We start from the raw sequence: 13,803 nt of genomic DNA, 5'->3' as shown, positions 1-13,803 counted from the left end.
GTAAGCAGTAATTGTCCTTTGGTGCTACAATGGACAATTACTGTTTCATAATTGTACACTATAATATTTTATTCTGTGAGTTGATGAGGTTTAAGACCCTACCAAACACTAAATACTGTATTATCAATATTTGTATCTTGCTAGATTTCTCTTTAATTTACACCTTGAAATTGGAAAGATAGTGTGTTGATAGAACTGATAATTTTGTATAAATCTATATTTTCTAATTTTTCATTTCCAATCATTTTTTTTATTTTTAGTGCTAGAATACATGCAAAGAGGTAGAAACTTCTATTGCGTGCATTGGAAAGCCATTTTTAATTAATTTAACTTGCTAGGATTTATTTCTTTTACAAGTTTATTTGGTATACAGAGTTATGAACCATTCTGAAATTAAATTTTTTTTCATGAAATTAAAAAAAAAAGAAAAATCTCAAATTTCAGAGATCAAAGTTGTTCTATATATTTCCTTAAAATATTATACTTTTTGGTATCCCAGGTACTAATTTCCTTATTTTGCAATATTACAACAATCCATTACTGCCATTGGTCGCTATTGTGACTCATGATATATTGTTTTGACCATTTGATATGCAATAGTTCTATGAATGGCATAAATATATCGATGATGTTCATAAGAATGTAGCAGAAAAGCATGATCGGTAAGCATTGTGATTTTATCTTTTTACTAAAAAATGGCTGCTTTTCTACCTCTTTTAAAGCTTGTTCTTACTTTTTCTATGGTGAATCATCCAGGGAAAAGAGGCATCTCCGTAAACAAGAGAATTGTAACAAAAAGATAACCACATGCACTAGGCCTCATTATTGCTCTTAGTAAGAGTTAAAAAAGACTCAGTAAACAACTAAGCAGAAAAAGTAGGCATAAAGATATTCAGAAAAAGATAAATGGTTATGTATGATTTGTTTCTATGTAAATTTTAATTGAAAAAGAGGTTTTTAACTCCAAATTATTATTATTTTAATGGGACAATTTTCAACTCATTTTATTGTGATGATGGAGAATTAAAGGATCAATAAGCTATATGTGTTAATGAGTACAGTAGAAGACCGTTATAACGCACACCTTGGGACCAGAGCTTTTACGTTATACAGGTTATTGCGTTATATAGATTATTTCACAAATTTTGGAACTAGTGTTCAGAATATATCTATATATTAGCACTTCAGAATGAGTTTTATCTGCAATGAGTATTAAAACATCAATATTACAACTGTTATTCACAAATAAATATGTTCCACAATCAAAAGAAAGTGAAATATCTTGCACTTCTGCTAGCTTCATGGTTTGCATAACAGCTGCATTTTTAAGAGCCATCTGGTATTTTCTTTTTACTGTGAGTACTAATTTTCTATTTAAAAGCTTTGAATTAAGATGGCAAGATGAAAAACTTTCAAGGTTTAATTTGCCTAGCACCCTTTATGTTTGCAAAGGAAAACAGATGGATTTTTTAAACTTCAAATCCTATTCTTTACTTCTGAAAAGTCGTGCGGTTTATAGAGAATTGCGTTATATGGATCGGCGTTATAACGGTTTTCTACTGTATTACAAAATGGAAATTATTTTATAATGTATGCAAAATTTAATGATACCTGTTTAATTAGCTGTGCTTCCCCCAGGATTAAAAAAGGGCAGGGTGCTGTTTTTCAAAAAAAAAGGCACTTTTTTGAGAAAAGGGCACTTTTTCGAAACTAAAAGGCATGTTAATTATAGCTTCAAAGCATCAGTGGATATAGTCGTAGGATATTACTGTTATTCCTGGGTTCAAATGTCTTACTGTCGCAACAAAAAAAACTTTGAAACATTTATGAATTACTTCGTAGGACATTTGAATAGTTTATAATCATTTTCAAAGGAGGCGATTGGGACTAAAAATTGGGGAAGAGGGGGGGGTTAAAAAAAGAAAGCAACTAAAAGCCATAGGATTTTTAGCATCTGCAAGAAAAAGGAAAGAAAAAAAAGGAGAGAAAACAGTACAAAATTTTGTTTTGCTAAGGCTGGTTTTGAGAGCATGTGAGTGGTAATTGATGCAAATCTAACAGCTTAACTCACGTTTCTTTTAAGATTTTGATGAATTATGTACATAATCCCCAACGACACACTTTAACATGAATTAGACTTACATTAGTTACCACAAAGTACTTTGAGATGTCACAAACATTTGGTAACAATTTCATTAAGCAAGAATGGCTTGTTTATGTAAAACAATTGATTTACTAATATCTAAACAATGAATATATAAAGTAAAAGTTTCTGCTTGTGGCTAAATAATGTTTTGTAAGCAGATATACATAAGTAAAACAAATTATGATCTGAAAATTTGGACATGCTTTTTTTTTTAAATAATTTCTAGTTTTGATTTCTAAATTGGAAAACAAAGAATGAACTATAAAAGGGGGAGGGGGCGGAAAACTAATTCTTTCAGCTGTTACTAGCTGTAACTTAAGGCTTTTAAATTCAAAAGTAATAATTGCTCTTGGAGTAACCACCACCATAAGGAAACAAAAACCAATAAACAGCACCAGTTTCAAAGCACTTAGTATTTATTTTCAATAATTAAAAGTCATTTGTTTTCATTTTAAATGTCAAAAATCATCCACATTTGACTTTTACATGCTGAATTCTTTTTATTTTTGTCACATTTTTGCGTTTCTTTGATGCCACGTGTCACGCGAAATATTAGCGTTTTGCTGTTAATCTGCAGCAATCTTTTAGCATCTGCTTTCAGTTTTCGATATTTCTTATTATTTTTTGAGTAGTACACAATATGAAGAAAACTGAGCAAAAATACAAACGTATTTTTCAGATAAAAAAATTATCGGTGTGCGTATAAAGCATAATAATAAAACAGAGCATATTATCCGCTAAAACAGCTGTTTCAGCAAATAATCGTGATTTTGATTAATTTAGACTGAAATAAAATTTAAGAAAAAAAAAGATTAAATTCGCAGCCCAGGAAATAAAATGGCGCGGATTTTCGACGTTGGCGGATTTTAGGTCAGTGGATTTGTGACGCTCCATTGCATCTACTTAATTCTAATTCAAAATGGAAAAGCACTATTAAAAATATGAATTTGATTGAAAGATTATAAAATGCAGGGCTAACTTAACGTTTATCTGGCTGGAAGAGAAGTAGAGTTTTCTTAACATACATGTCAATTGGACAAAGAAACACTTCCCTTGTCATGAAGCGATAAGGAGGAAGGATGACAGCCAGTATTCTTCGCTACAGCCCTACATTATTAAATAAAGGGCGATGGGAAGCCTGAGGCAAGGAGCAAGGAAGTGATTCTGGGAATTCAGCAGTGGCTTATCAGTAGTGTTCCCAAAAGTAAAATCCTTGGAAGAACATTGTTAAGTCTCTAGAATGCCCAGTAGGCCACTTTTTATCCCTTGTGGTAACTGATAATGGAAGGTATGCTTTTCTAATAGTCAGCTCAATGGCAATCCTAGTTAAGAGGCGAGGAGGAGGGACGGATGTCCGCTGTTTTCTCTCAGAAGAAAGTCATTGTGGGAAAACAATGGAAAGGGACACTGGCTCCTTCCTTTTTCTAGTAAAAATCTTAAATCCAAAGGATGCCAGTTCATGAACAAAAAGGCAATTAGGGCGCATTTTACCGATAAAACGGCAAGTTGGGCGCGGCGCCCACCCGCCCAATCCTGGGGGAGGGTCTGATATATATATATCTATATATATAAATTTTAAAGTCCTATATTTTGTGAATTGGTCATTTTGATCCCAGATATTTGAATTGTCTTTTCTATTTTGTGCAAGTAAATTCCTATGTTTTGAAAACAGTCCAAGGTAGAACACTTGCTTCGCTGAGAATTCTTAGCAAGTGCTTGAGGTTTCCATTCCTTTGCATCCTTTCAATAATTCAGCTTCTGTAAAAGCAACTCTCATCCTTGTGAAATGTCAAACTGTATGTATACACAATCAACTTTCGGTTTTGTTCATATAAAATCCCTGAAATTTTTAGCTCCCAAAATCACTGATATCTTCATTTTCATGAAAATTACTGGCTCATGAAAATAAATGCTTCTACCATCTTTTGACAGTTGGAAGGAATTTAACCTCTGTTACTTTAAATCATCCTTTCTTGTTTATAGTAGTTAGTTTAAAATTTTCGTGATCAATGTTAATATACAAAAGCCATTTTCTGTGGCTTATTCTTTCTTTTTCTTTTTTGCTGAATTAAGAGGACTCCCTTTGTTTGAGTACAAATACAGTTTATAAAAGTATTATTGTGTGTTGGATGCTCATTAGTGCTTAATGTTTTTTTTTTTTTTTTGTTAATACTGATGCTTTAGAATTTCGAATTTATAGTGTCGTAAAATAGCAGCTATCAATACTGCATCAGAAAATAATAGATCATTAGATAATTTCTAATGTATTGCTTCTATGCAGTATGCAATTTTCCATCCTGCATTCTGAAATACACTTGCATTTGAATTTTTAATTTAAATGTTATAACACCCTCTATAAATAACAAATAGGATCAATAAATGAAGTGGGAAATTTTGTCTGAACAATTTGTTTTAATAGCCCTTGTACCTTTTTACAGATACTAATAAAAATCCTCATTAGAAACCTTTCAAAGCTATTTTAATTTGTTTATTATTTATATTTTTCAAAGTCTCTTCTTTATAATTTTGGAAAAAAATTTCTCTTCTTTTTCAAAAAATAGAAATGGGTGCACTAGATCATTATAGTGAGCTTACACCTCTAGGAAAAATTCTTGCAAGATTACCAGTTGAACCGAGACTCGGAAAAATGCTTGTACTAGCTTGTGTGTTTTCGTAAGTAACCTTGTTCCTTACTATAAATATTATAAAGGTGATCCTCAAAAAACCTGACATTTTCTAATTGCAGTTTTTTTAAAATAAAAATGCTTTACAAAACCTGAAAAATATTATACTTTATGTTAGGAACTTTCTAAGAGAATAGGGAGGAAACTCACTTTTGTGTGCTGTGCTAATCCCCTCAAAAGAGGGGTCAAATTTTCACACACCAAGAGAGTGAGTTTCATCAAAGGTTATCAGAAATTTAACTATAGTAATAAAGAAACTATTGTGGCCTAAATAATATCTATATATATATATATATATGTTTATTTAATGACAAAACAGTCTATGTAAAATTTCCCTTATCAGACACTTCCAAAGAGCATCATCCCCAGTCCCTTTATACAGATTTTTCCATATTATTCCCCTGAATAACTTACCTTAACTTAACCTCTGATAACAACATAATAAGAATGAAAGGCAAATCATGTAAATAAAGTAGTCTAGGAATACAACAAAATGGCGAGATTAAACAGCGTTGTTCTGCTGCAGGTTAAAAATTCCTTTTTTTATCTATAAAAATTGAACTTACTCCTGGGCCAGGAGAGTGCCTTGAAAATCTTGGGACAAATTTTAAAATAATGTACATTATGACTTCAATTTGACGATTGTCACAGAAGTGGAAAAAGTTAATATTAAATCAAGGATATCGTTAAAGCGAGGAGCATAGACATTTAATACAGTCAAATCCAGACCATTGAGTAAAAGAATTCCATTTCACATCTTTAATTAATGCCTAATTTAGTACTACAAATTAAATTTTTTTAAATGTTGTTATAAAATTTGTAAATAATTTTAAGTACATTTGAGAAACTAGGACCAGCCAGGAGAATAACTTTGTAGTTAATCAAAAGAAAAAACTTTCTAGCTCAACAACGTGTGTTATGCTTCTGGGACATGATATTGTTTGGATTTTGGAGAATCAACCATAAGTTGTTCTTGAAGCAAAATCAATTAATTTTATTTTGAAAAACATGTTATGTTGTATAAAATATTTTAATGGGTTAAAAAAAAAGATATAAAAATATTTTTGCTTGAGAGAAAAAGTACGACAAAGTACTGGCATAGCATAACCGTTGTTGTATGGCATAACAATTCAAAGGAAGTTGAAAGTATATATTTTAAGGCATTTCTCATGAACTCAATAATTATTGAAATCTCCAATGTGCTGTTACCATTACAGTTCTTTAATTAGGTAATTTATTACTAGACCCATAATGGTTGCTATCCACAACTCAAGAGAGATTTGAAGGTATGGAACATCTAGAATTATGCATAAAATAAAAATTGTTATTAATTTCCAGCTACTTCACCGCACGGAACAATCTTAGCGCCATATTCCATGCAGTAAATCATTGTAGCTGCAGGGTTCTGTAAAATTACAGAGGTGGTTCTCATCACCAAAAGTAAATACCAACATCTTTTTCAGTTTTGATCACATTTATCAACATGAACATAATTGCATTTTCTGTTATAATATTGATTTTGATAATGTAACTTTTATAAAAATACAAACATTAAGTTACACCTAAAATATAGCATGCTTCTAGTAATGAGCCATTTTATTGAAATGCTATATAGAAGGAGTGATGGGCCTGTGGTTCAAGAAAGTTAAATCCCTCCATTAAATAACTGAGGCTGAATAGCTATGCTTGATCAGACTATTTTTTGAAAAAACACATTATTGCAGAGTTGCCCCATTAAAAATGGTTGGTAGCAGGGCAATAATTCTCTTTGATGACCACTTATTATTCATGGATAATGTTTGGTAAAATATACTTTATCAATATTATATGCAACTTATTACATGAATGATGCATTGTCTAAGTCATTTTACTTAATACTAGCAGTACCAGCACAGTGATGCCTGTGCTAAAAATTTAATGGAAGTCCGTTGAATAAAAAAAATTGCCGCCCCTCCCCCTTTGAAGAGTTTTTCTTTGTATAAAATGCGTACACATTTTCCAAAAAAAAAAACTATTTAAATTTCTTTGGAATTTAAAACTTTTCGTCAAATCATTAAATTAAATTTACAGTTGCTTTAAAACTCTATTTAGCGAGTGAAGCGGTTTTTACTGCAATTTGAAATATTTCGCCAAATAAACAAAAAAAGACATCAAATAATATCGTTCAAATGTAAAAATAATTCCGCAGCTCTATTGTTTATCGCCAAACTTGCCCAGCAACCACGCTATCATAATCCATCCATCTAACGTAAAGCAAAAAAACATCCCGTTGAACATTCAAAAATCATCGTCAGAAAAAAAGAAGAAAATGTCATACATTTAACTCGGATAAAAACAAATTAAAAGTTTCTTTTCTTTCAAAAGAAAACACCAAAACTATGAATTACATTAACGGTTGCCTTAAAACAGTAATCCTAGACTGAACTGCTCAGCGCCTAATGTGCCAAGCGACCACGTTACCGAAACCCAGCCCTTTTGCGATTGAAGCGGATGTTTTTTCTTTGGCAATCTTACTACAGTCGACGCTCATTATAACGACCACACATTATAAAGACCGTCCCATTATAACGACCAGTGGTAAAAGTCCCAACTTTGTTCCTATGAACACTAAGTTAATTTGCCTTCGTTATAACGACCGTTCTGTATCGCCTAATCCAATACAACGACCGAATTCAGCGGACGCTATTTCTAGTGTTCTTCCCAATAAAACAAATTCGTAGCTTGAAATGGCCTTGAATATCGTTTACGGACAATGGCCTTGAATATCGTTTTCAATGTCAAATCCAAATTTGAGAGGGGATCCGGGGGAGATTACCATTTACCGCAGCTAGCACAAAAAAAAAAAAAGAGAGAGAGAGGAAAAATCGAGAAATTTCCAGATTCCTAAGAAAAGGGAGTTGACAGATGTGTTGGTAGTTTGGTGTTTGAATCTAGCGGTTTTTAAGATTTGTGGTTCTCTAGGGACTTTTAAATGCTTCTTAGAAAAGCAAAAAAAAAAAATTATCACCTATATCTGAAACGGAAAATAATGTTTTGCAAAAATCACGTCTGCTAAAAAGGCAAACATCTGTTTCTGGTTTTATCTTCAGAAAATGTAGTGGTAGCAGTAGTAGTAGTAAATTTGTAAGTGTAACATTTTCCTCCCTATATTTCCTACTTAAAATTTCTTTAATGTTCTGTCATAGTATTTTGCACACGATTTTTCTAAAAACTCCTACGATAAAAATAATTTGGCCATTTAACTGGAATGTTTAAAAAAGTACCTTTTTTTAATGGAACGACGGGGCATGAATGATGTGTATATTTTTTTAATTATATCTCTTATAACGACCACTCGTTATAAAGACCTTTTTATCTGGGACGGAGATGGTCGTTATATCGAGCGTCGACTGTACTATTATATATCCGAAAGTTTGGATGTATGGATGTTTGTTACTCTTTCACGCAAAAACTACTGACCGGATTTTTATGAAACTTTACAATAATATAGCTTATGCATCAGAATAACACATAGGGTAGTTTTCGTCCCGTTATGGGGGGCAAAACCCCCTTAGGGGGGCTAACTACTATTATATATGCGAAAGTTTGTCTGGATGTATGGATGTTTGTTACTCTTTCACGCAAAACCTACTGAACGGATTTTGATGAAAGTTTACAATAATATAGCTTATGCATCAGAATAACACATAGGGTAGTTTTCGTCCCATTATGGGGGCAAAACCCCCTTGGGGGGGGGGCAATAAAACACAATTTTTGTATAAATTCTCTAATATTGGGATGAAAAAATACTTGCACATATTTACATTATATGTCCATCGAAAGCTCTGATTTTTCTGCTGAAGATGGCACCTGTTCGAAATTTCTAAGTAGAATAAAAAACTAATTATGAGCTTTTTCGTTCCATGTTCGAAGGCTTTCCTCAACTCAATACAGTATTTAGTGTATCATCTCAACTCCCTGTCGATAGCGACAATTGTTGTATTGTTGACTATCTTTGCTTTTCGTGACTGTTCAAGGCTTATCTCAAGTCAATTCTTGAAGTAAGATTTTTGCACAAGATTGGCAAATAATACATGATTTGGCTGATCATTTTCCACTTAAATGGAACTTTAATGTAATTAATGGTTTTTATTATTATTTATGCTGATTGAACACTTACTCATTATCCAATCAACTAGCAGATGGCCAAAATTTTTGCAGAAAGATTTCCGTAGCTCATGCATTTGGCAGTTTTTTCAACGTTGCTGTTTTTGAAGCCGAAGACTACATCATAATGTTTCTCAGCTTTCACCATGTAAACAAATATCGCCAATCAAAGAATTTTCAAAAAAAAACTTTTTTTTTACTGTGTTAAATAATCCAGCAACTAAATTAGGCAAATCTATAAACAGCACAAAAACTTCCATTAATTTTCCTTTTTGAACAATTTCAAACAATCACCAAATTTTACTACTTATTTTGGAAACATTTCGGATGAAACTATTAAGTGCCATTTTATGGTGACCAAAAGTATCTCAGTATCTGGCGACGATATCTGTAACGAAAATTAATATCATATCGTTTTACGAAGTAAGGAAAGAAGGGGGGAGCATCATCGAAGGTACCCCAAAACGACTCTCGCAAATTCGGTAAAATCGCACCAAGAGCCCACAATGATTGAAATTTCCCAAAATAACTAAAGCAAGTATCAGAGGATTACGAGCGCAGCTCTTTTTTTTAATCACTTCGTACTTCATTAGCCATACAGAGAAGGTTTTAGGCTCCATGTTAAAAAAAAAGTATCAACAGATTAAACTTTTTAAACATGAGAAGATTAATTTCATGTTTTGGAAATTTGTATATGCTTATAGTGCTTTCGTTTCTAAATCAATACTATTTTGTTCTTTATACTTATTGCTATTTTAGTTTTATGGGTAAGGAAGAAACTCGATTTTTAATCACGTCAAAAAGATGTTTTAAATTCTTTCACTTAAAACAGAAAACAAAAGCAAGTAACGATTTTTTCTCGTAATTATTACTTACCCAGGCAACGCTGAGTATTTTTGCTAGTAATAAATGTTTCGCCAAACAAACAAAAAGGTTAAAATCACATTAACAGTAGCTTTCAAATCTTCATATATTAAGAGTTGCTTTGCCCGGTTTACCTTGAGAACAAAAATTGTGTCAAGTGACATATATTCAACAATTAATTAAAAGAATAACTTAATAATTTAAAAAATAACTTAAATAAAAGAAAAAAAAAACACCATGAAAAATTACCCTTCCACACAATGACGACAGATATTAAAATACATTTAAGAAATTAGAATGCGAAAGATGGATTTTGAAAGCGTAACCATGGAAACATGAAATAAAATAAGTTTTAGGAAATGCAAAATAATAAACAATGGATTCAAAAAGCGTAACCATGGAAACGCGAAAATAAAATAATTGACAACCTGAATCAAAATGACATATTTCGAAATTGATTTAAAAACGGTTGTAACTTTTTTTCCTTTGAAGATAGAAGCTAATTTTTACGACCAAAGGTCAAAAGAGATCTGGAGTAAAAAATCTCGTTTTTTCCAATACTATCAAAAAGAAAACTGTGGGACAATTTCTTCACTTTTCACTGATAGATTTAATGAAGAAAGTATTGCCTAAATTTCAGCTAAGCCTAAAAAAAGTTCGAGCTAAAAACGCAAATTACACCCGCCGTAATTAAGTTAGAGCATTGAAATAAATTGTTTAGAACGCAGAAAATTCTGCCCTTTTTAACAATATATAATATTAATATGTGCAAGTAATTTTTCACCCCTTTAATAGCCAATAATAGGCAATTTACATGAAAATTGGGCCTAAATTTGAATAAAAAAAGAACTATTTATCGGATTTTTTCGAATTATAGCCTATGTTACTCAGTAAGGAAGCACCTTTCATATGGTGAAAGAATTTTTCAAATAGGTGCAGTGGTTCTGGAGATTACCTCGAACATATAAACACACAAAAATCCGCCCTCTCTCTTTATAATATTAGTAAAGATTTTTCAAAATAATGCCTATGTTTTTACTTTCAAATGCATATCCCATCGTATATTTGTTGCTATTCTAATAGTTTTTAAAACTAACATTGGTAAGTGTTACCACCATATATATAGTTTTTAAACAAGTTAAAATGTCTTAAATTATTGTTCTGAAATTTACAATGTTGTAACATAAGAAAATGATATGTAAAAAATACTTTTGTTAAAACTGTCCAAACCCTCTTGGCTAAAAAATTTTTTGATGTTGAAAATATTTTATGTCAAATAATATGTCCTGCTTTATCATTTTGTGTTAGCCATTTTTTCATGTTAAAGCGTTTTCGTGTCAAACATATTTCACTGTAATGCAACTGTATTTTTGATTTCCCACCCCTGAACATGTCATATCTTTCTAAAACCATCATGATTGTCTATGTAAACGTACATAGAAATTTTCATGTTTTACTTCCTTTGTTTCTTTTGCAACAGCTGTGGGGATCCACTGTGCACAATGGCAGCTCACAGTAGTACATTTCCTGAGCCCTTTGATACACCATTTCCAAAAAGACTGGCATATGTACATAGAAAATTCTGTGGCAGTAGATACAGTGATCATCTAACTATGTTGAATGCATTTGTGCAGTGGGAGGATGCTCACATGCAAGGAGAAGTTGTTGAGCAATCATTTTGTGAACGCTTTTCATTAAGTCTGCCCACGTTAAGAATAACTCACGATGCACGGGTAAGCACTTAAAAATTTATTTTCGTTCCTAGTTTTCTTTCTAAATATTATTTTAAATAGGCAAGATCTTTTGTTTTCTCATATTAGTGTTCTATTAACAGAAATATGCCAAAATTGAAACAGAAGAAAATAAATAAAATCATATTTTTTTTTTTTTAAGTCTGATTTTAAACTTGGTTCAGATAATTGAAAAGTACATGCTTGTTGATTTTTTTTAAAACTTTAAATGATGGTTTTGAATTAAAAGAAGAATTGCTAATCAACCTTTTTTTTAAATTATTAACAGTGAAATCCCGTTACAACGAATACCAATACAATAAAATATCTATTTCAATGAAATAAATTATACAGTTCTGATTCGATTTCCATTACATTGCAATTATCGTTATGACAAACATAATTTGCTGTCCCTTGATGTTTGTTGCAACAGAATTTCACTGTATTTGAATCAACATCATTTTTCATAGGGAAAAAATAAATGTGAATAAAATATTTTCAGTTGCCAAGTGCCTTATCTCAAAATTAAAATACATTTATTCTCACTGACTATAAATATTTGAGGGTGATAAGCATAATTTTTCTTGTAAAGAAACAAATGTTTTACAGTTGAATTTCACTTAACCACTAATTTCAAAACTTTTTAGTACTGAATTATTTTAACAAAAACTTGGCTTCTAATTCTGATGCTTCTGTGTAGTTTATATAGCGTTCAAAATCAGCCTTATTGACAATAAAAACATCAAATTAAGTAATCATCTTTTCTTGGTAATAATGTTCAAACAATTTCATTGTAGATGAAGTAGATAGAGCTGAATTTCCGACCATCAAAGCATTAACACAATTAAATTAACTAACAATTAGTTTAAACTAACGATTATTTTAAACAGAATTTAAATCTGCGCTATGAGCTACAGCAGCTTTTACATTCTTTGTGCCCAGTGCAATTGAATTTTCTTTTTTGTTTCCCATCTAGTCAGATTCAAGTTTGGCATTTTGTACCTTTTCATAATGAAAATTAAAAACCAGAACTTTCATTATGTGTCCATTTTTCCACCAAGTTTTCAAGTTTTGAGTAAAACACATTTAAAGTTTCAGTCTTAGGCAGGTTTTCACTGGAAAAAAGTTTCTTGATCATGATGTGTAGCAGCACCTACTAAGGCTACTAGTGCTATACCCCAAAACAGAGGAGGGATTCACCTTTCATTTGTACAGATTATCTCCAAATTTTTAATTTTGGCACTTACAACCCTTTGTTTCTCATTGCTTCATATGTAGGTTTTTATTCAGATGATGGAGGGAAGGAAGTTAACAGAAATGAAGCACATGCTCACAATATTGATGTTCATTTGTGTTGATATTTAATGTTTTAAAATTTTATGGAATTTTGTGTCTTAACTCTTTTTAGTCCCCACTACAACCCCGATAGCTCTTACTCTTGATTTCAGCATTCCGGACGTTGTCCATGTTCCTTATTGATTCTTTTTTGTGATTCTAACTCTCTCATTGGTTGTTATTTTATCTTCTGTTCTAGACACATAACTTTATTTAAAGTAGCTCATTGTATTTTCTCTGACCAATATTAATCTCTTGGGACACTTTACTGATTAGGCTTTCTTTCTATCCCCTCATTGACTGATTTTGGATGAAATTTAGAAGTGTTAAACAAGTGCTTAGAAGAAGTTAGATGCTGTTACTATAGATGCACATGCTGTGAGCAGATACATTAACTGCTGTACCAGTATATTTAGTGGAGATAGGTTCATAATCCAGTAATTATTAATTAATAATATCTATCTCTAGCATTGGCAGAATCTGTAGATAACTACAAAAATTCACCTCTTGCTTTCTTGGATAAATAATTGAAAGGAAAAAACGTAATCTCATTGAAAATTTAATCTATCCACTGAATATTGTTTTTATACCTGCAGAGGTTACAAAGTGCATCTGGAAAAATCAGGATTTCTTTTTTTATTATTATTTTCCTACAATTTAAACATAAATTTTGAATTTTTGTGATGCAAAAAATATATAATTTAATTGTAAAAGTGGTGTTTTTAAAATGTGAGTTACTTTAAATGTTTTATGTTATTATAGAACCAGTTGAAGGATTTATTAATCATGGCTGGTTTTCCAGAACCAAGCTTAGCATCTCAGTCATATTACTTTGAAGGTCCCGATTCTAGATTGGATATTGTAAGTGAATAAATCATAATCAGAGTTTTTTTTTCTT

The 13,803-nt window shown here is 31.3% G+C and overlaps 1 protein-coding gene across 2 annotated transcripts in view; it reads left to right on the top strand.

Annotated features, from left to right (window-relative positions):
* Positions 1 to 13,803, top strand: part of LOC129221930 (ATP-dependent RNA helicase A-like) — a 99,251-nt gene that overhangs the window by 72,455 nt on the left and 12,993 nt on the right. For both annotated transcript variants that reach the window (XM_054856311.1, XM_054856312.1), the window contains 3 exons: positions 4,708 to 4,819; positions 11,321 to 11,573; positions 13,668 to 13,766. In XM_054856311.1, coding sequence (XP_054712286.1) covers positions 4,708 to 4,819; positions 11,321 to 11,573; positions 13,668 to 13,766 — 464 coding nt within the window. The remainder of the gene's footprint in view (positions 1 to 4,707; positions 4,820 to 11,320; positions 11,574 to 13,667; positions 13,767 to 13,803) is intronic.

This window comes from Uloborus diversus, chromosome 5 (genome assembly GCF_026930045.1).
Source record: "Uloborus diversus isolate 005 chromosome 5, Udiv.v.3.1, whole genome shotgun sequence".
Taxonomy (NCBI): Eukaryota; Metazoa; Arthropoda; class Arachnida; order Araneae; family Uloboridae; genus Uloborus; species Uloborus diversus.
The sequence above is the reverse complement of the archived record's forward strand: the minus strand, read 5'-3'. Positions and strand labels throughout refer to the sequence as shown.